The sequence below is a fragment of the Molossus molossus genome, unplaced genomic scaffold (assembly GCF_014108415.1).
Source record: "Molossus molossus isolate mMolMol1 unplaced genomic scaffold, mMolMol1.p scaffold_m16_p_21, whole genome shotgun sequence".
Lineage (NCBI taxonomy): Eukaryota > Metazoa > Chordata > Mammalia > Chiroptera > Molossidae > Molossus > Molossus molossus.
The window spans coordinates 30,828,122-30,852,743 of NW_023425357.1; the positions used below are offsets into that span (position 1 = coordinate 30,828,122).

A 24,622-nucleotide genomic window follows, 5' to 3' on the forward strand; every position below is an offset into this window, starting at 1 on the left:
TGAGGTAAAGTAGATCCAGGCGTTATGTTACCCTCCATGCACTGCTGGCCTGGCTGGACAGAGAAAGGCTCCATTCCTCCTCCTGCCGTTGCTGTCTGTCACTGGGTTCAACATCCTGCCTTACAACTGACTTCGTACTAAAACTCAGTACCTAGCCCTGGCCGGTTTGGCTCAGCGGTTAGAGCGTCAGTCTGTGGTCCCAAAAGACCCGGGTTCGGTTCCCACTAAGGGCACGTACTTGAGTTGCAGTTTTTCCCCGGCTCTGCTTGGGTCGTGCGGGTAGCAGCCACTCGATGTGTCCCTTTCACATCGATGTTTCTCTCTCTCTCTCCCTCCCACTCTATCTGAATAAAAATAAAAAAAATGGAAAAATGTCCTCGGATGAGGATAAAAAATAAAAACAATAAATAAATAAAATAAAACTCAGTACCCATGGGAGGGGGGTTGGGGAGATTGGTGGAAAAGGTGAGGAGATTAAGAAGTACAAATTGGTTGTTAGAGAATAGTCATGGGATATAAAGTACAGCATAGGGAGTAAAGTTAATAATCAAATAACTAGGCGTGGTGCTGGATGGGTGCGGGCTTTATTGGTTATAAACCACACTTATTACGTTATGTGATGTCTGGTCACTGGGGTGTACACCTAAAATTAATGTAATGATGTATGTCAACTGTATTGAAAACAAAAAGTCATTTAAAAAAATAAAATAAAGCCCAGGCCAGTTTGGCTCAGCTGTTAGAGCGTCGGCCTGTGGTCCTGAGAGACCCGGGTTTGGTTCCTGCTAAGGGCACATACTTTGGTTGCAGTTTGTCCTCGGCCCTGGTTGGGTTGTACGGGTGGCAACTACTCAATGTGTTCCTTTCACGTCGATGTTTCTCTCTCTCTCTCTTTCCCTCCCACTCTATCTGAACAAAATAATAAAAAAAAAAAATGTCCTCAGTGAGGATAAAAAATTTAAAAAATAAAATAAAAACCTGGCACTTGATGTACCTGTAAGCCCGTGTTTATGTGGGAAACAGGTTGTGTGTGTGCATCTTGGTCACGCCTGTGGGGAGACTTCAGAACATCATCTGTGAGAAGCAGCCAGTGTTCTCACTACACCAACTTCCATCCACAAATCATGGTGTATGTATGCAGTAAAACACCTGCTAGTAAAACGGGACTCAGTACTGTGCTGGCTGCTGTAGAACTATTTCCCCGAGTCCACATAAGACAGTAATACTGCAGCTAGCTACTGTGCCAGGCACTGTGCCAAGTGCCCTCAATGCATTACCTCATTGAAACATCACTAAAACTGTCCTAGAGATGAGAGTATCCCTGAATCCCTGATTCACCCATGAGAAAAATTAGGCTTAGAGAAGTGCATTGTCAAGTTGCAGATAATAAAAACCAGGACTAACATCTAAGTCTTTTTGGGGGGGGTTAATCCTTACCCGAGAATCTTTCCATTTATCTTCAGATAGAGTGGGAGGGAGGAAGGGGGAGAAAGAGTAACATCGATGTGAGAGAGACACATAGATTGGTTGCCTCCCACACCACCTCTACCAGGGCTGGGGACCAAACCACAACCGAGGTATGTGCCCTTGATTGGAATCGAACCTGAGACTCTTTGGTCTGGGCTGACACTCCAACTGCTGAGCCAAACCAGTCAGGGCACATCTAAATCTTTAACACAGGAAATAGTGAACTGTTCAAGTAAGTGCTATGTAACGTGGTAGAGACTCTAATGCATTAGAATCACCTGGGGAAATTTAAACCAAGACCCTCTGAATGAAGTGAAATCAGCAAGGCTGAAGGACAGATCAGTACTTCTAAGGAACTTTCCAGGAACTTCTCTCGTATCTAGAAACCACTGGATGCCAACTATTTAGAGTCTGAAGAAGAAAATGGTGGCCATTTAAAGTTATGTGGATGAGGAAGGACTTAAGCTGGTTCTTAAACAGTGTGCTTTTCACAGGACAAGGGTTTCTCTTATTCAGCATCCTATTTCATCTTTATGATAATTTTATGAGGGAAGTTTTTAGTAGATGACCTAGACTCAGATGTAACATGACTTTTTCAAGATCATGCAGCTGATGAAAAGATCTGGAAATGGAGCCAAGTTTACATATCTGAATCCAGTGATCTTTGCAATTTACCATTGAACAGGTGGCCAGGAGGGCATTTGAGGTTGAGCTGCCCAAATGACTGGAAACAGAGAGACAGAAAAGAGCAAACAAGGAGCTCAATTAGCTGTAGTAGATTGGATATTGTTTTCCATTCTTCATTCCATCCACCACGTGACCTTGCAGTGCATGGAAAGGTTGTGGTATATGTTTGCTCTGCTGATGTCATTTGGCTTCAGCCATCCATACGACTTTTTTCACTTACTGCAAACTTTGAAGTCAATGGTCTTTATTCTACTTATCAACTAATATTTGAGCAGCTACATGGGGGAGTCCCATAGGTTAACTTGTCGAGAACAATCTCATCTTCCAAATCTGCCCCTTTATAATTTCCAGTGTGTCAATGGCCTAGAATCTTGGGAGTTATCTGGTCAACCGAGTCGCTTCTTCCTGTACCTCAGTTCCCCCAGCCCAACAGAATCAGTTTCCTCCATTTCTCCTGTCTCTTCCGACCTCTCTTTCCCCAGTACCTTTGCTGGAGCTCAGTGTTAGCATCCCTTGCTTCAATGATAATCCCTCTTTTTTAAAATGTTTTTATTGATTTTTTTTTTTTTAGATAGAGAGGAAGGGAGAGATGCATAGAAACATTGATGGGAGAGAGATACATTGATTGGTTGCCTCCTGCACGCCCTCTACTGGGGATTGAGCCCAAAACCCAGGCATGTGCTCTGATCAGGAATCGAATCAGGTCCTCTCAGTCTATGGGACAACGCTCAATCCACTAAGCTACAGTGGCTGGGCAGTACTTGACTTTTTTTTCCCTTTAATTTCTATTTTCTTTATTGAGTTTAGAGAGAGAGGGAGAGAGAGAGATAGAAACATTGATGAGAGAGAACATCAACTGGCCCCTTTCTGCATGCCTCCCACTGGGGATTGGGCCCACAACCTGGGCATGTGCCCTGATTGGGAATCAAACCAGCGACCTCTTGGTGCATGGGTCGATGCTCAACCACTGAGCCACACCAGCCGGGTAATACTTGGCTTCTTTAAAACCCCAACACCTAGCATTGTGCCTGGCATTTAAAAGATGATGGAATTAATTGGAAAAGGTGAAGAGCAAAAGCTCTGTGCCCATCTGTGAAATGGGGCTAAGGCTCTCATGATCAGATGTGATTCGCTTACTGCCTTTGGCCATTTTAAATGACCAGTAGGTGGCGCTGTGGCTTATGAATTGAGGTTTCTTGGGTTCCCAGGGCCCCTTCTACAGAGTGCACTGTGCCAGGTTTAATTAGAAATTTATGTCCCACTAATAAAATCTACCCTGAAAGGTGATAACCCAGCGTGGTTTCCATGCACGGAAAGGACTAAGAAGAAACTCCTCTGGTGCAGCCTTGAAAAGAGGGATGTGCCCATCCCTTCCCATTGTCCTTCCCATGAGAGGCTTCATGGAGTTAGGGACCCTCAAACTTGGATCTGGGGCATCAATAGACTCAAGCCCTTCAGAGTCCAAGATAAAAGGGTTTGTCCAGGGTGGTCAAGAGCATGACTTTGGAGCTGACCTGGCCAGGTCTGAATGCCAGCATTCAGGTATTCAGATATTCTCTGCTGACCTGGAAGATGATTGAACTCTCACACCCCACACATCCTCAGGACTCCTATTTTTAAAATTTTGTTTTTATTTTGTTAAAATTTGTTTTTATGCCCTGACCGGTTTGGCTCAGCGATTAGAGCGTCGGCCTGCGGTCCAGAGAGACCCGGGTTCGGTTCCCGTTAAGGGCACGTACCTCGGTTGCAGTTTGTCCCCGGCCCTGGTTGGTTGTGAGGGTGGCAGCCACTCGATGTGTCCCTTTCACGTCGATGTTTCTCTCTGTCTTTCTCTCTCTCCCTCCCACTCTATCTGAACAAAAAAATGGGAAAATGTTCTCGGGTGAGGATAAAAAAAAAAAAAAAATTTGTTTTTATTTTTGGATTAAACCATTATTATTTACATTGTTTGACTTTATAAAAGTTATTCTCAACTGAACCAAATCATGCACTATAATTATATTTTTTCCCATTTTATTTTTAGAGATTTCAAATATACTGTAAAGTTGAAAGAATTTTCCAGTGAACACCCAAACACCCAAACAACTGATGCTAGAGTCAACCATTTTACTAAACATCCTTTATCATTTATTTATTCATTCCTATATTCATTCATTAATCTATCTTGGTTTTGGTTCATTTCAAAGTATGTAGTAAACATCAGTACATGCCACTCTAAATACTTTTCTTATAATATTTTTGGTTTTGGTATCAGTGTACTGCTGGACTCATAAAATGAGTTGGTTAGCCCTGGACAGTTTGGCTCACAGGTTAGAGCGTTGGCCTGAGGACTGAAGGGTTGTGGGTTCAATTCCTGGTCAAGGGCACATACCTGGGTTGCAGGTTTGATCCCCGGCCCTGGTTGGGGTCATGTGGGAGGCAACTGGTCAATGCATCTCTCTCACATCAATGTTTTGCTCTCTGTTCTCTCCCCCTCTCCTCTTCCACTGTATTTAAAAATCAATGGAAAATATCCTTGGGTGAGGATTAACAACAACAACAATAGGGCACCACATCTGCCAGGGTTGTTGTGACAATTAAAGGAGGAAGAATATGTGAATATGCATTGTAAGCTCTATAGAAAAAGGCTACTATTATTAAGCATTGCTGGGATCTAGACAAGAGAGGTGTGAGGTTGTCTGGTCATGCATTTGCGGGAGTAGAAATTCCTGAGGCCCTGGATATTTTGGGGGGACTTGCAACCCCAGGCTAGCTATGGAGTCCTTGTGCCTGGCTCTGGCCCCACTCCCCAGTACCCACAGTGATATCCATGTTCTATCATTGTTTCCCCAGAAAGCCAAGCCCACTCACCTCTCAGCAGAGCTTCTAGGAGTTGGCCCCTGTCTCTGAGAGGGCGCCAGCCCAGGGGCTAGGGGTCACACAGACTCCAGAAGGAGGAAGTAGTCAGCTTGCAAGGCTGTCCTTTGGCTGGATAACCTTTGATCCGCCCTGTGGGGAATGTACACATTTGCCGGTGGCCTGCAAGACAGCCTTTTATTTTCTAAGAAATGTGAGCCATGGTGTAGATCTGCTTTAACTTACTCTGGTGGGGTTGTATAGGCCTCGGCCAGACCCCAAGCTTCATGGCAATGTGCTGCCCCCTAACTATACTACCTGTTTGTCTAGGGGCCAGCCTGTTCCCAGAAGGACTCAAGTCAGCCAAGGGTGTCACATGCTCTCTCCCGCTTGCCTTGCCCTCTCCTGGCCAATAGTCAAGTGGGAGGCAGTGGTGGGGAACCAGGGGAAGGGCCCAGCCCCCTACACTACCCAGACAGTCTGTCCTACAGCACCCTTTTTCTCCCACGGTGCAACCCCAGCCCACTTCCCTGCAAGCCTAGGCCCCCAGTGCTCCCACCTACCGAAGGCACCTGTCTGGTGTACAGTTACCACCTGCCCATGTTTAATTCATGGCTGGGGGGTTGGGACCAGCTTCCCAAGAAAGGAAAGAACTCCCCTGGGGTCTTGCCCAGTTCCTGCCCGTGCTCGAAGGGCACATGGCTGAGGCCCCAGACTCCTGCCTGGGCTTGGGGCTGGGAGTGGAAGCTGCTGATGAAGGACACTGTCCCAGCCAGGGCACCACCATCATTTGTTAATCCGCAGCCCTGGAATGTCTGTGGGCCAATCAGCAAGGTCTCCAAGGGCTCCCTGAGGGCTCTAATAATCCTGCAATGATTAGCAGGGGCCACGGGGTCAGTGCACACCATTTGGTTGGTAGGTCGGCTGTTGGAGGGGCAGCCAGGATTGCAGCTATCTGTCTCTTTTCATGCCAGCCTGGATGGGAGGCTGTTTGGACACAATGATTACTCACCAGCCTCCTTTTGTCTGCCAGCCCAGCCTGACTCCTCGAGATTGTGAATAGCTCCATCTAGCCTGTGAAGAGAGCTGGATGCTGGACAGCTGAGCCAGGCCACTCCACTCCCGGATAGCGCTACAGACCCATGCTACAGCTGGAGCCCTCCTCTGGGGTGGGGGGCCGCTGGCCTGGCCTCCTGCCCATGCTCCTGGCTCTCCTTTGCACGGCCTGGGCAGAGGTGCTGCCGCTCCAGCTATGGGAGAAGCAGGCTCCAATGCCTGGAGGTAAGGGGCCCTGGGTGAGGAAAGGTGGAGGAGCTATGACCTCCACGGAGGAGTACTAGGGGGCTTCTGGAAGCTAGTTGGAGGCCTGAGCCCTGAGCATGCTGGTGTGGTTTAAAGAGCAACACTTGGAGAGTCCAGGGGCCTAGATGGATGGGGGAGGTTGGGCTGGGGAGGAGAAAGAATAAGGGAGAGTGGGCTCAGGTGTGGGGGTCAAGGAGGAATACAGCCTAGAATTTGCACTTGGGGCCCTAGGAGAGATGCCAGGAGGAGCCCCAGCTAGGGGACTTCTTCAAGCTCAGGGCTAGTCCCCTCCTCATCTCCTATTCCCCTCTATCTTGCCCACCCCCAGCTCTCAGCCCAAGCTCTCCTTTATACCTGCCTCTCTCTCACCACTGACTCTTTTCCACCTTTTAATCACCCCATCTCCCTGTTCCAGGTCCTCCCACATATGCCACCATCCTCCCGTCCCACCTTAGGTCTTGTTTCCTAAGGGCAGGTTTGCATTCTCATCTTAACATGGTGACCCCCACCCCCTCACCCAGGGAGGGGCCCAGGTCCCACTGCTCAGGTGGGCCTGACCTTGTCTCCCATTCCAGCCCTGAGCAGGAAGGAGAGTTTCCTGCTCCTCTCCCTGCACAACCGCCTGCGCAGCCAGGTGCACCCCCCTGCAGCCAACATGCAGAGAATGGTGAGTACCCCATCCAGGCTCCCAGAGTGGGCGGATGGAGGGGCAGTGCTGAAGGGAGCTCAGGAGGCCATGCTGACAGGATAAAAGAGGCAGCCAGTCACCTTGCCTATGGCGGGGACCCAGCCTGGTTGCTGGGACCTCCACAGCTTCCTGCTTCCCAGATGGGCAGTCCTTTGGCCTTCCCTCACATCCCATCCTGTTGTCCTGGAGACCAAGAGGCATGGAAGGAGGAGCTTCACAAAGGAGCCCCAGCAGGATGGAGGGGTTGGGCACTGGGAGGGAGAAGCATTCTGCTCAGGGGAGGGGACTTGTGTACAACCAGGACCCAGTGCTTCTTCACGAGTTTGTCTGGGCCACTCGGAGGGGCCCCTCCAAGTTCCCTGCTCATTCACTGGGGCTGGAGTAGGTGGTGTAGGGTTTCCCATCACCCCTGATTGGGGTTGGAGGTGTCATCCTGGGGCCCAGAAACTCTGCCCCCATAGTGTGGGACCTCAGCTGCCCCAGCCCATAGTCACAGGCCAGGGAGTGAGGGAGGGACAGGGTGGGGGCGGGCAGGTTCTCCATGGCTGCCTCCCACAAACTCCTCCTCCCCTGGCTAGCAGTGGTGACCTTGAGAAGTCCTGGGTCAGTTTCCCAGGAGGTGGGGGTGGAACAAGCAGAGGCAGATGGGAGGGGGTCACTTCTCCCCCTTTCCCTGCTCTGCAGTGGCTCTGTCCCTCCTTCAGGCCCAGGTCCTGGCTCCCAGTACCCCTCCTCACACCCCAGCCCTAGCCTCTGTGTGAGGGCTCTCCTGATCAGCTGGTCAGTTGCTATGCTTTTCATGCCCGTTTTATCAAAGTCTTAGAAAACAGCATTTCATAAAAGGTGCAAATGAAGTCCCCACTCAGCCTCCCTCACACCTATGGCTTTGGCCCTGGGCACCCCGGTGGGCTCCTGGAGCTTTTGTCCAGTGGGGCTGAGGCCCTGGGGGTGTTTCCGGGCTGCTGAGGGGCCCCTGCGGGCCCTGCTGCTCCCAGCTCCAGCCCTGATCAGTAGTAAACTGATCAGTAGTAAAATCACTGTGGCCCCTGCCCAGGGCCTGCTGTGGGTCAGGCCTTCAGCACAGCATTCTTCTCCCGGCATCTATCTAATCCCATGACAATCTCAGCCTATAGGTACCTTAGTGTCCCCACTTTACAGATGAGAACGTTGAGTCTCTTGGAGACTAGGAGATTCCTGGCGGTCCCCCAATGAGGTGACTAGGCTGGACCAGGGCACAGTGCCTGCAGAGGGCCTTGTTTCAGAGGAGGGGTGCTGCTGGGTTGGGGGTGGAGGTCAGCTGGTGCCTGGGTAGGGAGAGCAGATTACACCGGTTCCAGAAAACTCTTTCTGGGACCAAAGAACTGGGGCCCAGGAGACTTCTAACACCCTCGCTGCCACTCCTTCCCTGTTGGCGCCTGACACGCTCGAGGCCGGGATGGGGGAACAGGATACAGAGGCATGGCTGCTGCGGCTTTCGGCATTGCCAAAGGGAAGCCGAGTGGGAGCAGCTGAGCCTTTCTGACAATGGCCAGGGCCAGGTGTACCTAATGGCAAACACAGACCAGTGTGAAAGGCTCGGATACGGCCCAGGGCTCACATTGCCAGGTGGGAAAAATTACTGCAGAAACCCATCCCGTCAGCTGGGCTGGCACTACTCCCTCCAGAGCACCTGTCCCCCTCAGGGTGGTGGAGCCATGGTCAGGGCCTGAGGGTGCCCACACAGGGGTCAAGAGGATGCAGGCTCGAAGTCCTGGGTGGAGCAGGCTCTGGGTTGGGGGTCCAGACAGCACTGGGCCTTTTTCCAACACACCTGGAGTTGGAAACACACACGGAGAGTCCCGTGCAGGTCCTGTCTGACCTTCCCCACCCCAGTGAAGTGGGTAAAACCTGCTCAGAGTGGTCAGGCAGCCGGCAGGATACCTGGGCCAGTGCTCTCTTCTCCGCAGGACTAGCTGCTGATGTCTCTGTTTGTACCGCCCCCAGGACTGGAGTGAGAGCCTAGCCCGACAGGCTCAGGCAAGGGCAGCCCTCTGTGGTGCCCAGGGCCCACGCCCAGTGTCCACTCACCGGGCCACCTCACATGTGGGCTGGAACGTGCAGCTGCTGCCTGCGGGCGCAGCGTCCTTCGTCCATGTGGTGGGCCTGTGGTTTGCAGAGGGCCAGCGCTACAGCCATGCAGCGGCCGAGTGTGCCCACAATGCCACCTGCACGCACTACACTCAGGTGAGGCCAGGGTACCAGTTCCGAGGCCCCGAGCTGTGGGGGGTCAGCTCAGAAGGGCTAGGATTTGTCCTAAAATTAGTGGTTGCTTTTCCTCTAATTTGCATGGTTTTACTTTTTTTCAGCTTTAAATATGAAATAAATCAAATAATGGGCTCCCTCTTACCCACTACTTAGATTTAGAAAATGTTAACTGTATTTGTTTCTCATCTCTTTAAACCACCGCCACAACAACATCTAAACTAAATGATAGCCCTACTCCCGCCCTTTCCTATGTCCCTCGAAGAGGTAACTTTCCTGAAGTCCAAGGGGAGCGCCCAAGCACGACTCCTTTTTTTTGTTAATTTTCATATGAGGATATTTTCCCATTGATTTTTAGAGAGTGGAAGGGAGGAAGGGAGGAGAGAGAGAGACATATCAGTTGGTTGTCTCCCACACAACCCAATCAGGACCAAGGATTGAACCTGCAACCCAGGTATATGTGCCCTTAACCGGAAATCGAACCTGTGACCCTTTGGTGCACAGACTAACGCTCTAACCACTGAACATACCGGCCAGTTCCTTTGTTTTTTTTTCTATATATCTGGCATTGTTTAGGTGCTAAGGGAAAACACAGGCAAAACCCAAGCATGTTTTCATACCTTTACTACACGTCAAAGTATTTTTATACCCTTTCTACTTGTGCACATGGGTTGTGTGTTATTAAATCTTACATAAATGCTCTTTCTGTCCCCTTTTGCATTTGTGTTTACCAACACTTTTTTTTTCTTTATTGATTTTAGAGAGAGACAGAAACATCGATGAGAGAGAACATTGATTGGCTGCCTCCTGCATGCCCCCCACTGGGGATCTGGCCCACAACCTGGGCATGTGCCCTGACCGGGAATAGAACTGGCGACCTCTTGGTGCATGGGTCGATGCTCAACCACTGAGCCACACCAGCCAGGTCAAACTACACTTTTAAGATTTACTTCTGTGATCCAGATACCAATGAATGATTCACTGCGAATAAACTGAAATCTACAGGCATCCAGGTTATTTTTACTTGTATACTATCACAAGCCATGCTGCAATGCACCTATCTTAGTTCTGATCTTCCTGTACGTGTTTCACTAGGACACACTTGGAAGGGAATGTTTGGGTCATAGAGAACATGCGCGTACGACCCTGCTAGGTACTGCCAGAGTGATGCACCACCTGTACTCCCACCGCAAACCAGTTTTCACTTCCCCGGTATTTGTACTGTCAGGCTCCTTAATTTTGGCCAACTCCAGGCTGTGAAATGCTACTTCATTCTGTTGATAATTTACTTTTCCCTGATTACTTGTGAGACTGAGCATTTTTACTGTTCTGTTAATTGCCTGTTCCTATTTCTTGGCCATTTTAATAATGTGCTGCCTCTTTTCCTTACTAATTTGTAAGCGTCCCTTCTATATAATTTTTTCATATATTATATGTGTGTGTGTGTATATATATATGTGTATGTGTGTGTGTGTGTGTGTGTATATATTTTTTAATCCTCACCCGAGGATATTTTTCCATTTATTTTCAGATAGAGTGGAAGGGAGGGAGGGAGGGAGAAAGAGAAACATCCATGAAAGAGAGACACATCAACTGGTTGCCTCCCACATAACCCAATCAGGGCTGGGGACCAAACCGCAACCGAGGTACATGCCCTTGACCAGAATCAAACCCAAGACTCTGGTTTGCAGGCCAACGCTCTAACTGCTGAACAAAACCGACCAGGGCTTTTTAAAAAATATGTTTTATTGATTTTTTAGAGAGAGAGAGAAAGAGAGAAAGACAAAGAAATATCTATGTGAGAAACTCAGATCGGCTGCCTCCCACATGCCCCCTACTGGGAATGGAGCCCGAAACCCGAGACCCGGGCATGTGCCCTGACCAGGAATCAAACTGGGGCCTCTCAGTCCATGGGACGATGCTCAATCCACTGAGCCACACCAGCCAGGCATTTTTCCTATATTTTTTATACGTACTGGTCATCTGGATTGCAAATGCCTTTTTCTAGCCTATCTCTTTATTTATATTATCTTTTATTATATAACCAGGCCCTGGCCGGTTTGGCTCAGCGGTTGGAGCGTCAGCCTGCGGTCCGGAGAGACCCGGGTTCGGTTCCCGCTAAGGGCATGTACCTCGGTTGCAGTTTGTCCCCGGCCCTGGTCGGTTGTGCGGGTGGCAACCACTTGATGTGTCCCTTTCACATCGATGTTTCTCTCTCTCTCTTCCTCTCTCTCCCTCCCACTCTACCTGAACAAAAAATGGAAAAATGTCCTCGGGTGAGGATAAGAAAAAAAAAAAAAGAAATCCTTTTCTACTCTAACATTAGAAAGATATTCTTCCTATATTTTTTTCTAAAGTTTAAATGTTTTCCTTTTTCATATTGAAGTCATTAAGCTACCTGAAATTTTTTGTGCATGGTGTGATATAGGATTTAATGTCATCTTTTTCACATGGGCAACTTTTAAGAATTTTTTAAAAATTAATTTTAGAGGGGGAGGTGGGGGGAGAGAGAGAAACATTGACCGGTTGTCTTCCTTATGTGCCCCAACTGGAGACTGAACGCACAACCCAGGTATGTTCCCTGACCAGGACTCGAACCGGCAACATTTTGGTGTGCAGGATGACAACCAACTGAGGCACTCTGGCCAGGCCATATGGGCACCTTTATTAAATACTGAATCTTTCCCCACTGACTCATAGAGCCACCCCGGTCGTATACCAAGCTCACATGTCCACACAGGTTATGGTTTCTCTGCTCTATTCTGTTGGTCTTTTTGTTTGTCCTACACAAATTGTGTTTTAATTATAGTTTTATAAAAAGTTTTGACAGGAAAATCCCCCATATCATATTGTTCAAAAATTTCTTTGCTATTCTTGGCTCCTGATTTTTTGTATAAGTTTAATAAATAGCCTCTATCCGATTACAGACATATCTTTCTAATCTAAGTTTGTTAAAGATTTTAAAAATCATGAATAGGTCTTGTACTCTATCGAATACTTTTTCTACATCTATTGAAATAATCATATGGTTTTTCCTTAACAATTAAAGTGATAAAATGCATGAATAATTCTTATGTGTGTATAAAGCTGTTATATGACACTAGATCTTCCTGGTTACATATATATATTTTTTTATCCTCACTCGAGGACATTTTTCCATTTTTTGTTCAGATAGAGCGGGAGGGAGAGAGAGGAAGAGAGAGAGAGAGAAACATTGACGTGAAGGGACACATCGAGTGGCTGCCACCTGCACGACCAACCAGGGCCGGGGACAAACTGCAACCGAGGTACGTGCCCTTAGCGGGAACCGAACCCGGGTCTCTCTGTACCACAGGCCGACGCTCCAACCGCTGAACCAAACCGGCCAGGGCCTGGTTACATATTTTTAAAGTTTTATTGTAGCCCTGGCTAGGGGGCTCAGTTCATTGGAATGTCATCCTGTACACCAAATGTTATGGGTTCAACTCCAGGTCCGGGCACATACCTATGTTGTAGATTCAATCCCCAGTCGGGGTGCTAACAGGAGGCACCCAATCGATGTTTCTCTATCACGTCGATGTTTCTCTCTCTCTCTCCCTTCATCTCTCTCAAGAAATCAATAAAAACATATCCTTGCTCTGGCCAGATTTTCTCAGTGGTTAGAGCATCAGCCCTTGGACCAAAGAGTTGTGGGTTTGATTCCGGTCAAGAGCATGAGCCTCGGTTGCGGTTCAGTCCCGGCCCTGGTTAGGGTCATGTGGGAGGCACCCAGTCGATGTGTCTCTCTCATATCAATGTTTCTCTCTCTCTTTCTCCCTCCCACTCTATCTGAAGATAAATAGAAACATATCTTCAGGTGAGGATTAAACAAAAAATAATAACCTCAGGTGAGAATTAAAAGTTTATTGTTTTTAAAATTTTTTTTCTTTATTAATTTTTAGAGAGAGAGGAAGAGGGAGAGAGAGTTAGAAACATCAGTGAGAGAGAACATTGACTGGCCACCTCTTGCACACCTCCCACTGGGGACTGGGCCCACAACCTGTGTCCTGACTGGGAATCGAACTTGTGACCTTTTGGTGCATGGGTTGATGCTCAACCACTGAACCACACTGGCCAGGCTACAATAAAACTTTTAAACCTGCCTGGTATATTGATACCAACATTAATATGTATTTTTAAATGTTAATTCATCCTTGTCTTCCTACTTGCAGGGCTGTAATTTATCTATGCACCATATGTTATAACAGTTCATCAAATGCTAAAACACTTATGTGTCAGTAAACAGTCACTGCCCCAAGTTCCCAGCATGCACTTGGTTTATCCCCTTTCCTGGGACCCCTGGGATCTCTCCAGTGGTCTAGGACCAAAGGATGAATACCACAGAATCCTGCTCCAGCCCAGCATCTGTTTCAGTTGGCAAGTATCCATGCCTTCTGTTTGTTAAATACTTTGAGTATCTGCCTACTTTGCATGTCATGAGATGTAAAACAGTGTGATGAGGTGTTTGTGTTGTTTTGTTTTTAATTTGCTAGATTTGGTTTGCTAAATATTATTTGACAGGGAAATTGTCTTCTGATTTTCTTTTCTTCTGCTGCCCTTACCTGGATTATAGCAATGCTACTTCCATGGACGGTCCAGTTTCCCAGCCCTGCCCCTCCAAGGACTATCCAATGCCTTCACCCTACCCCTCCATAGACTGTCCTGTCCCTTCTCCCTGACCCATTCATGGACTGTCCAGTATCCCCGCCCTGCCCCTCCATGGACTGTCCTGTCCCTTCTCCCTGACCCATTCATGGACTGTCCAGTATCCCCATCCTGCCCCTCCATGGACTGTCCTGTCCCTTTTTGCTGACCTCTCCATGGACTGTCTGTCCCTTCTTTTTGCCCCTTCCATGGAAGCTTTGCCTCATTTTCTATTTCCTGGAATCATGTATGTGTAAGTGGATTTTTAACTACTGACTCAACTTTTAGAAATGGTCACAGATAATTTCAGATTTTCTATTTCTTCTTGAGAGAGTTTTGCCAAGTTCTGTTTCAAAGGAAATTGTCCATTCTATGTTTTCCTATTTATTCTTCATAATTATGGTTTTAAAAAAAATTTTTTTTCTTTATTGATTTTAGAGAGAAAAGGAAGGGAGAAGAGAGAAAGAGAGAGAAACATCGATGAGAAAGAACATCGACTGGCTGCCTCCTGCATGCCCCCCACTGGGGTTTCTGGCCCACAACCTGGGCATGTGCCATGACCGGGAATCGAACTGGCGACCTCTTGGTGCATGGGTCGATGCTCAACCACTGAGCCATATGGGCTGAGCTTGTTCATTATTTAACAGCAGTTTTACGACTAGAATTAAACAGATTTTAAAAGTATTTACTGTGTCTGTAGCTAATGTCTTTTGAAACGTCCTAAGGTTATTTGTGCCCTCTCTCTTTTATTCTTAACCAATTTTTCCAGAGGTTTCTCTATTTTAACAAATCAACTTTTTCTTTGTTTTATTAATTTTTATTAATTTCTACTCATTTTTATTTTCTTTCTTCTATTTTATTTTATTTACTCTTATTCATTTTTTATATTGATGATATGGGTTCTTAGCTCATTAATTTTAAGTCTTTTTCATTTCTTTTTATTTTTTTTAATCTTTATTGTTGAATGTATTACAGATGTTCCTCATTTTTCCTCCATTGATCCCCTCTTCCCCACTCCCGCCCCCCTCCTGCCTTTTCCCACACTGTTGTCTGTGTCCATTGGTTACATATAAGTTTTTTGGATTATTTCTTCCCACCCCCAACCCCCTTCCCTCTGAGGTTTGTCAGTCTAGCAACCAATTTGTACTTCTTAATCCCTTCACCTTTTTCACCCATTTCCCCAATCTCCCTCCCATCTGGCAACCAACAAAATGTTCTCTGTATCTATGAGAGTGTTTCTGTTCTGCCTGTTCATTTTGTCTGTAGATTCCATTGCCGATAGATATGTATTCATTGCCATTTTGTTTGTTCATATATTTTATCTTTTTCTTCAAAAAGACCCTTCATCATTTCATATAATAACGGTTTGGTGGTGATGAATTCCTTTAACTTTTTCTTGTCTGGGAAACTGTTTTATATGTCCATCAATTCTAAACTATAGCTTTGCAGGATAGAGTAATCTTGGTTGTAGGTTCTTGCTTTTCATCACTCTGAATATTTCTTGCCACTCCCTTCTGGCCTGCAAAGTTTCTTTTGAGAAATCAGCTGACAGCCTAATGGGAACTCCCTTGTAGGTAACTAGCTGCCTTTCTCTTGCTGCTTTTAAGATTCTCTCTTTGTCTTGAACCTTTTGCATTTTGATGATGATGAGTCTTGGGGTGGGCCTCTTGGGGTTCATCTTGTTTGGGACTCTTTGTGCTTCCTGGACTTGTATGTCTGTTTCCTTCACCCAGTTAGGAAAGTTTTCTGCCATTATTGTTTCAAACAGGTTTTCGATTTCTTGTTCTCTCTCTTCTCCTTCTGGCACCCCCAAGATGCGAATGTTGGCACGCTTGAAGTTGTCCCGGAGGCTCCTTACACTCTCCTCATTTTTTTGGATTCTTTTTTCTTTTTGCTGTTCTTATTGGGCATTTTTTGCTTCCTTATATTCCAAATCGATGGTTTGCTCCTTGGATTTACGTACTCTATTATTGAAGCTGTGTAAATTATTCTTTATTTCAGTTAATGCCTTCTTCAATTCTAACTGTGCATCCCTGATTTCTAACTGGTCCTTTTTTATGCTCTTGAGGCCCTCCCTAAGTTCACTGAGGTTCTCACTAAGTTCATTGAGCATCCTTATAAGCAGTATTTTGAACTCAGCATCTGTTAGGTTGCTTATCTCCATTTTGCTTAGTTCTTTTCCTGGGATTTTGTTCTGTTCCTTCATTTGGGACCTGTTTTTTGTCTCCTCATTTTGGCCGCCTTCCTGTGTTTGTTTCTGTGTATTACTTAACAAGTGGTATGGGGCTAGCTGAGACCAGATGCTGCTTGTTTGAAAGAATTTAGGAAAACCTGAAGCAGGATCCAAGACAGGCCAATCCTATGGTTAAGCAAGTGGCAACAGCTTGGGTGGGCCTGAAAGTTGGGTGGGGCAGGGCCTCAGGGAATCACCAGGGTAGGGCAACCAGTGTGAGCCAGGTTGCTTGAGTCCCAGATAAGGCATCTGTCTGCCACCCCAGGGAAGAGCTCACCAAAGGAAAAAAGGCCTCTGACAGCACGTTTGTCCTCGAGAAAGCCTCCTCTCCAGCCCTCGCTCCAATGCCAAACAGCTCAGTTCTTCCCTGTATGTCTCTGGCGCCCCTCCAGTTGACTCCCCTCCAAGCTTAGAGGGAGTGAGTCCGATAAGTCCGTGCACGGGCCCTTTAAGAGGAACTGCCTGGGGCTCCAGCCGCGTCAGCTTCCCTGACCCTCAGTTCCTGCTGGTTTTTCCAGCCAGAAATGGGGATTCTCTTCCTGGCACTGGAACACTGAGCAGGGCACCTGGTATGGGACAGGGATCCCTCAGTGCTCAGGGAGGACCTTCCCAGCCGAGGTGTCCTCCTGATTTTTATCCGCCACACGTGGGTGTAGGACCAGCCCCTCCGCCTCCGCCCCTCCTACCAGTCTGGATGTGGCTGCTGCTTTAATTCCGTAGTTGTAGGACTTCCATTCAGCTTGATTTCAAGCGGTTTTGAATGATGGTTGTTCTGTAGCTTAGTTGTAACTTTGATGTGGTTGTGGGAGGACGCAATAGCGTGTTTACCTACCTGCCATCTTGACCAGAAGTCAAGTCTTTTTCATTTCTGCTTTAATGCATTTAAAGGTATAGATTCCCCCTAAACTTTGCTAGCTGCAGCCCATAAGTTTGATACTTAGTGTTTTCATCGTCATTAGGGTCTTAGTGTTTCCTGTTTTCCATCATGATTTGTCTTTGATTTTGAAATGTATATTTAAATTTCCAAACTATGCTTTCTTCTTTACTTACTTCTAAATTACTTACTCTTGATTTTATTTCATGGAATTCATAGAACATGGCCTGTAGGATATTGGTTCTTTGGTACTAGAAGAATCTTGCTTTTTGGTTTAGTGAGGGGTAAACATTTGCAAGAATTCCTAAAAAATATGTATATTCTTGTTGGACATGTAAGTATGACCTCATGTTCATCTTTCCCTGTCTCATACCTGTCATTTTTTTGTGGCTACCAGAATTTGCTTAGCTCTTCCTGTGTTTTGGTCATTTGTTCTATTTCCAAGTTGTCACTGGTTCTAAGACTTTAAATTTAAGTTTTGAATACTGTTAAAGACCTGTATCCATTAGCTTTTGTTGCATAAATCACTTCCCCCAAATTTACCATTTTACAGTCCTGCAGGTGGACAATCTGGGTTGGGATCAGCTAGGAGGTTCTTCTGGTCCTGGCTGGTTCTTCTGGGTTGGAAGAAGCTGGCTGTCTAGAGTGGCCTCAACTGGCTCATCTCAGACTAGGAGGTCTTTCAGCCTCCAGGAGGCTCGTTCATGTGGTGGCTTGAGCATGGTTTTATGAGAAATTGCAGGGCCTCCTGAGGTATAGATTCAAAACTCAGAGGTGGCTCAATATCACCTCTGCTGCAAGCCACAGGGCCAGCCAGACTCAGGGTGTGGGCAAGAGGGTCCTTCTATTGATGCAAAGAATTGCAAAACCACATTTAAAAGGGAGCTATCACCCTGGCCGGTTTGGCTCAGCGGTTAGCGCGTTGGCCTATGGTCCAGAGAGACCAGGGTTCGGTTCCCGCTAAGGGCACGTACCTCAGTTGCAGTTTGTTCCCGGCCCTGGTTGGGTGGCAACCACTCGATGTGTCCCTTTCACATCGATGTCTCTCTCTATCTCTCTCCTTCCCACTCTATCTGACAAAAAAAAAAAAAAAGGAAAAATGTCCTCGGGTGAGGATTAAAAAAAAAAAAGGGAGCTATAGCGAGAAGTGTGGCCGTTTTTGCAATGTCACAAGCCTTTCATGTCCAAGTCTTTCTTTTGCAATTCTCCTCCACCCATCCACAATCTCCTCTCCTTTCAGGTATCTGCTGACCCTCAACCCCCATTTCCCCGAACCCACCCAGAAAGTCTTCCTAGACTATTCCCACCCACCCCTACAGCCCTGCCCATCACAGCTGCTACTCTTGAGGCCTCTAAGGGGGTGAGGGAGCTGTCTGTCTGCCTGGTTTGGGGCCAAAGCTATGTTCTCCCTCCCCAGGTGAGCATCACCTGTGTGGCTGGCCCCAGATTGGGGGTGGCCCAGTAGGATTTCTGAGCCACTGTGTCTCCCATAGCTTGTGTGGGCCACCTCGAGCCAGCTGGGCTGTGGGCGACATCCCTGCTCTGGGGACCAGGCCGAGATGGAAGCCTTTGTCTGTGCCTACTCTCCTGGGTAAGCCCCCACCACTGCTGGGCTGTTCGGGCTGGGGTGCGGAGGATATTTTCACCCTAGGAAAGATGACTACTCACTCACCCAAAAGGCCTTTACCTCTAGAGCTACACCCATGTGGGAGAGGGAAGAAGAGGATAAGGGATTGGGTGCAGAGATGGCTGCACCCACAATTCTGGCCATGCAGAATGTGAGATCTTTTCAGATGCTTCTTCCTAGAAGCACTACCAGCTTCCAGGGGTTAGTTTCTAGGTCACCTCTTCTTTCCTAGGACATCTCCCAGTCTCACCCAGCTCCCACTCCCTGGCTGGGCCAGAGGAGCTAAAGGGGTTGGTGGGGCAGGCAGCAAGCTTCGCCCTTGCTTGCCCAAGGCCAGGCCCTTCCAGCCCTCTGGTACTTGCTCTCACAGAGGCAACTGGGAGGTCAATGGGAAGACAATCGTTCCCTATAAGAAGGGCGCCTGGTGTTCGCTCTGCACGGCCATCGTCTCGGGTTGCTTCAAAGCCTGGGACCATGCCGGGGGACTCTGTGGTAAGTGCTCACTTTGCCTGTTTCTTCCTTGGGGAGCAGGTATATGAGAGTTTGATCCGGTGACTAGAGGAGGGTGACAGCATCCTGAGGGGCTGAGCCCTGGGCCTCAGCACCCAGGAAGGCACCTGCCTGGATGAGGCTCCCTTTCAGAGTTTTCTCCTTATCTGAACAGAGGTCCCCAAAAACCCATGTCGCATGAGCTGCCGGAACCACGGACATCTCAACATCAGCACCTGCCACTGCCACTGTCCCCCTGGCTACACGGGCAGGTTCTGCCAAGGTGAGGACCACCTGGAGTTCCAGATCACAACAGCCTGAGGGACCCAGCAAGTGGAGTCTCGGCCGGCACACATGAGGCAGGCCCCAGGGGGTGAGGAAGGCCTGAGCCCTCCGTGCATGGGCATGTGCGTGCACACACGCTTGTGTGGTGTGCCCGGGGACTGCGTTACACTCATTGAGTGAGTTTCGAGGAAGATCAAGTGTGTACTTGCTGCCTGCACACCACACAGCGTCAGTCAACCAGCATTCCTGGGTGCTGTCTGACAGACCCTAAGCTGTGCAGGGGGTTCACATTCGATTCAGATGTGGCCCCACGGGCCCTGAGGTGCTGGAAGACAGAATGTAGATTCAGGAGGGGATTCTTCTCCCACTGTCCCCCCTCTCCAGCTCTATGACCATGGCCACCTCCCCAACCCCAGTTTGCTTCTCTACGAGATCAAACCAAAGATGCCGAGCGTGGCAGCGTTTGGAAGCCCTGTGGCTTCCATCCCTGAGAGGGGCGATCCCTCTGTGGTCGGCCAGCCCTGCGTGTCTGCAGTCTGTGAGGGGAAGCATGGGCCCAGGGGCTGCAGCTGAGAGCCATCCCCTTGCACCCTGTCCTGGCAGTGCGGTGCAGTGTGCAGTGCGTGCACGGCCGGTTCCGGGAGGAGGAGTGCTCCTGTGTCTGTGACATCGGCTACGGGGGAGCCCAGTGTGCCAGTGAGTCCTGACAAGCTGGGCCCCTTTCAGGACCCCCTTAATAGGATGCTGGATCTGGTCAGACGACCTCACAATTCAGTGACATTGGTAGCTTGAAATGGGCCATGGTATGGGTATTTACACCACAGAAATGGGCAAATACTATGAATCATGATTTTTTTGAGGCAGAGAGCTGGCTGTTACACATTTACCAGCACCCCACTGACCCCACCTACTCTCCAATGGGTGGTGCCTTGAGTTCAGCTCCCTGGCTGGGTGGGAGGGGTAACAATTCTGACATAAGATCCCCACACTCAAACTCACACTCCCCTCTCCCCAGCCAAGGTGCACTTTCCCTTCCACACCTGTGACCTAAGGATCGATGGAGACTGCTTCATGATATCTTCAGAGGCAGACACCTATTACGGAGCCAAGATGAAATGCCAGGTAACAGCTGACCCCTGCCTTCCCAGGGACTGCCCTGTGGTCTTAAATGAGAGTCTTAATGGAGGGACCCTGGACTAAGAGATGGCTCCTTCGACATCTTCTGACCTGATTCTCATCATTAGCATAAAGCAGTGATGCACTTGGAGGCCCATAGAAACCAAGAGGTCACTTAATGAGTTGAGGGCCCAGGATGAGGCCCTACCCAGCCCCCATCTAAGGAGCTGTCCTGAGTCAGCTCCCGCTGCTGCCAACAGGGATACAAGTTCAGGGAAGCCAGAATTCAGGATTTCTCAGGAGAATCAGAAATCCAGATTTTATTGGCATCTCTAAGACTTATTAATGTTGGCAGACAACTCAAATGTATATAAGGCACTGAGCAGGTAAAACAAACCCTTCCTGTGGTAGGCCCCTGCCAGTCCGGGCCTGAGCAGGCAGGGGAGAGAGGGGGTCCCTACTCTAAGAGGCAGGAGGCGGCGGGTGGGGGGTGACGACAGCACAACCAGCACACGTATTTGTTCTTCTGGCCATGGTGGGGGGCAGGAAGGGCTGGTGAGCTCTGAGTCCCTGCCAGCATAGCTCAGAGTGGGGGTTACAGGGAAAGGGCGGGGTCCTAGCCCAGATCGAGAGCCAGAAAGTACAGGACATCCTCGCCTTCTACCTGGGCCGCTTGGAGACTACCAACAAGGTGACCGACAGCGACTTTGAGACCAGGAACTTCTGGATCGGTGAGTATGGGGGCTGGGATGCCCCACAACCCTCCAGGAATCTGGGCGGTGGAAACCCAGAGCACCCACCAGCAGATAGCAAGGGTGTGGTGAGGGCTTGGAGCCCAGAGTGGGGCCAGTAGTCAGGCTGGCAACCGCCTTCCTCGGGGGAGAGCTGCAGTGAGAGAGCCACCAGGGGCCCTGGAGAGCGGGAGGGGGTTTAAAGACGGGACCAGACGGGCATGAGGCAGCAGGCTTAGGGCTCAGGGCCCCCCTTTCTTGGGTACTGGGGCCAAACTTGACTGCCCCGGCCCAGGGCTCACCTACAAGACCGCTAAGGACTCTTTCCGCTGGACCACCGGGGAGCACCAGTCCTTCACCAGTTTTGCCTTCGGGCAGCCTGACAACCAGGGGTGAGTCTTGGGTGCCCTCCCTCCACTAGGCCCACCTTCTCCCCTGGGCCTGCTTGCTAAGCCTTCAGATGCCACTGAAGAACCTCTACCCAGCCTGCTGCCTGGCCGAGCCCTCTGAGTGCCTGAGACTCCCCTGATACCCAGTGCCCAGGAAGTCAGGGCACAGCGGGGTGTGGGCATGGTGCTGAGGTGAGGCATGTCCCCGACCTCCAGGGACCCACATAAAGAAAGGGAACCCAAGAAGGCTTTATCCATCCACCCATCCCATGGTCCCCTCCATCTATTATCCATCCCCTCACCCTACCCCATACCTCTATCAATACACTGATTCACAAATTCCGTAGCTGTCCACCCACCTGGATCCATTCACATAACATCCACCCCACAGCCAGCCTGTACTGAGGGCCTTCTGGTTATGTGGCCCTGCCCTGGTCTTCAAAGCCCAGGAATGCCCAGGGCAGGGCTGACAGGGGTGGAGGTGGTCAGGCTGTGTGGCCACCCAGGGGTCCACCTCAACCTCCTTAATGGCAGCCAGACCTATGCCCCTGACCCATCACCTAGAGGAGGTCAGCCTGGTTGGGCTCCCAGGCACACCTCTCCCTGCTGGGAGGGAGGACATGTCTGTTCCAGCCCCTCCCCAACCCCCATTGGCTGCTGTGGCTGAGTGCAGGCAGTGGGTAGTGGCGTTGCTACCCCAGATCCGGGGTGTGCCAAGACCTCCCAGCTTCCCTGAGGAGAGCTGCAGTGGTCTGGGGAGCAGGGATGGGATCCTGGGTTGGGTCTGGCTCCCAGAAGCCCCACATACAGGATAAAAGCACCGGGGCCTCTTAGATACAGGTGGCCGGCTAGGAGGAGGATTTAAGGCTCTCCCCGACTCCTGATGCAATTCTTCCTGAACACCCAACATCTTGGCCCGACAGATTTGGCAACTGCGTGGAGCTGCAGGCCTTGGCCGCCTTCAACTGGAACGACCAACGCTGTAGAACCCGAAACCGCTACATCTGCCAGTTTGGTGAGGGCCTCCAAGGGCTCCCCTCCTGTGGTCCCTGTCCCCTGGGGCAGCTGCTGGCCCAGTCCAGGCTGCCCGGATGTCCAGATCACAGGCCTAGAGAGTATCTGGACACACAGGGCCTGTGAGAACACCCTGCTCAGGACAGGACCCGAGAAGCCTGGAGGGGAGAGGCCCAGCCGCACAGAGCACGTCTACACAGCAGCAGGGCTGAAAGCACAGTCTACCTGGGGTTCTCCAAGGTCCCTTCCTCCTGTCACTAAAGTTGCTATTTGAGGACCCACTGGGTTCTCAACGTTACCCGATTCTCTAGAGCCCAGTGAACTCTGGTGGATGGCAGAGGTGAAGCCTAGCCCAGAACCGGCTCCCAACGGCACCTGCTGGAAGGGCCTGGAGCTACCCCTGGGGCCATGGGTACTTCCGGACCAAGTGCAGCAGGGTGTCCATCCCAGTAGTCCCTGGGCTGCCACTGACCCTCGCTGTGTTCTGCTTCCTTCCCAGCTCAGGAGCACATCTCCCGGTGGGACCCAGGGCCCTGAGAGGGCACTGCCTCCTCCGCCACGCCTGGGTGCACCAGCCCCGCCTGCCCGTCTGCCCGTCTGCCCGTCTGTCTGGAACGTGGGCCAGGCCAGGACCTCAAGCCCAACATCCAAAGAGGTCTCAGACCTTGCAGGAAGTGGGGCAGGGAGCCTGGCATAGGGAGAGGGGAGCCTGGGGCCCCTCAGCCTGCTTTCGCCTGGGAGATGGGCCTCAGGTGCTGAAACAGGACCCAAGTCCAGGGGTCAGACAACACTGCTCTTCTCCATCTGGGCTGGACCCTCTGGGGCAGATGGAGGTTCCTCCCTGCCCAGGATACACTCCACAAAAGATTAAACTAAGTTATGAAAGAGCTAAACTTGTGAAGGCTCATTTTGAAGGGGAATTCAGAAGAGCCAGGAGGATCCGGGAAGACCAGAGAGCACCTGAGGCTCCACTGCCATTGCCCCCTGCCCACCCCAGTCCCTTCCCTGCTCACCCAGGTGACCCGGGCCACCTCTGGAGGTTTTCAGGCTCCAGGCCCTGAACAACACATAGAATTAGAAGCCTTGCATTCCTAATTTCCTGCTCCAGCTCCTCTCAGACAGCCTCTGTCGGCTTTGTGTTTCTCTTCCACACTCTTCCACACTCTTCCTTTGTTCTTCATGCTCCATGCGCTTCTTCTTTCTTTGTGATTATCTACACTGCGATCTGTTATGGCCCCATCTCCCTCCTTTCCTACAGTGGTGAGAGAATCCAGGCAGGTGCTATCATCAGTGTGCAGAACGCACCACGCCCACTTGTATACTGTCGTGTGCCCACGTCGAGGTGCTTTGCTGGTTGGAGGTAGAAGTGTGGCCTGGGACCATGGGATGGGGAGAAGTATATCAATCACAATCTTAGGTCTAATTATGGCAGAAAAAGAATTTGTCCTAAGGACAGTGATTCAGAAATGGGCAAAGGACTTGAATAGATAGTTCTCAAAAATGATAAACAAATAGCCAACAAGCACATGAAAAGATCAACATCTGCCCTAGCCGGTTTGGCTCAGCGGTGAGAGCATCGGCCTGCGGTCCAGAGAGATCTGGGTTTGGTTCCCGCTAAGGGCATGTACCTCGGTTGCAGTTCGTCCCCGGCCCTGGTTGGTCGGGCGGGTGGCAGCCACTCGATGTGTCCCTTTCGTGCTGATGTTTCTCTCTCTCTCTCTCTTCTTCTTTCTCCCTCCCACTCTATCTGAACAAAAAATGGAAAAAAATGTCCTCAGGTGAGGATTAAAAAAAAGAAGAAGAAAAAGAAAAAGGAAACGTTATTTTAAGTGAAAAGCTACTTGCAAAATGTCACATATTGCATGATTCCATTTATATGAAATATTCGGAACAGAAAAATCCATTGAAACAAAACAGATTGGTGGCCCTGGCCAGAGTGGCTCAGTTAGTTGAATGTTATCCTGTCCACCAAAATGTCACTGGTT

The 24,622-nt window shown here is 49.5% G+C and overlaps 1 protein-coding gene across 2 annotated transcripts; it reads left to right on the top strand.

The window, feature by feature from the left end:
- The first annotated feature begins 5,911 nt into the window (after positions 1–5,911).
- LOC118638689 (C-type lectin domain family 18 member A-like) lies at positions 5,912–23,231 on the top strand. Of its 2 annotated transcripts, XM_036274781.1 has the most exons (13): positions 5,912–6,267; positions 6,704–6,763; positions 6,864–6,955; positions 8,960–9,199; positions 18,480–18,577; positions 18,984–19,105; positions 19,278–19,385; positions 19,991–20,083; positions 20,403–20,509; positions 21,105–21,234; positions 21,530–21,626; positions 22,547–22,638; positions 23,137–23,231. In XM_036274781.1, the coding sequence occupies exons 1-13, from the start codon at positions 6,129–6,131 to the stop codon at positions 23,172–23,174; spliced, it is 1,416 nt and encodes a 471-aa protein (XP_036130674.1). In that variant the 5' UTR covers positions 5,912–6,128; the 3' UTR covers positions 23,175–23,231. The 2 variants fall into 2 exon arrangements, with proteins under 2 accessions (XP_036130674.1, XP_036130675.1); XM_036274782.1 differs by lacking the exon at positions 6,704–6,763.
- The last annotated feature ends 1,391 nt before the right edge of the window (positions 23,232–24,622 follow it).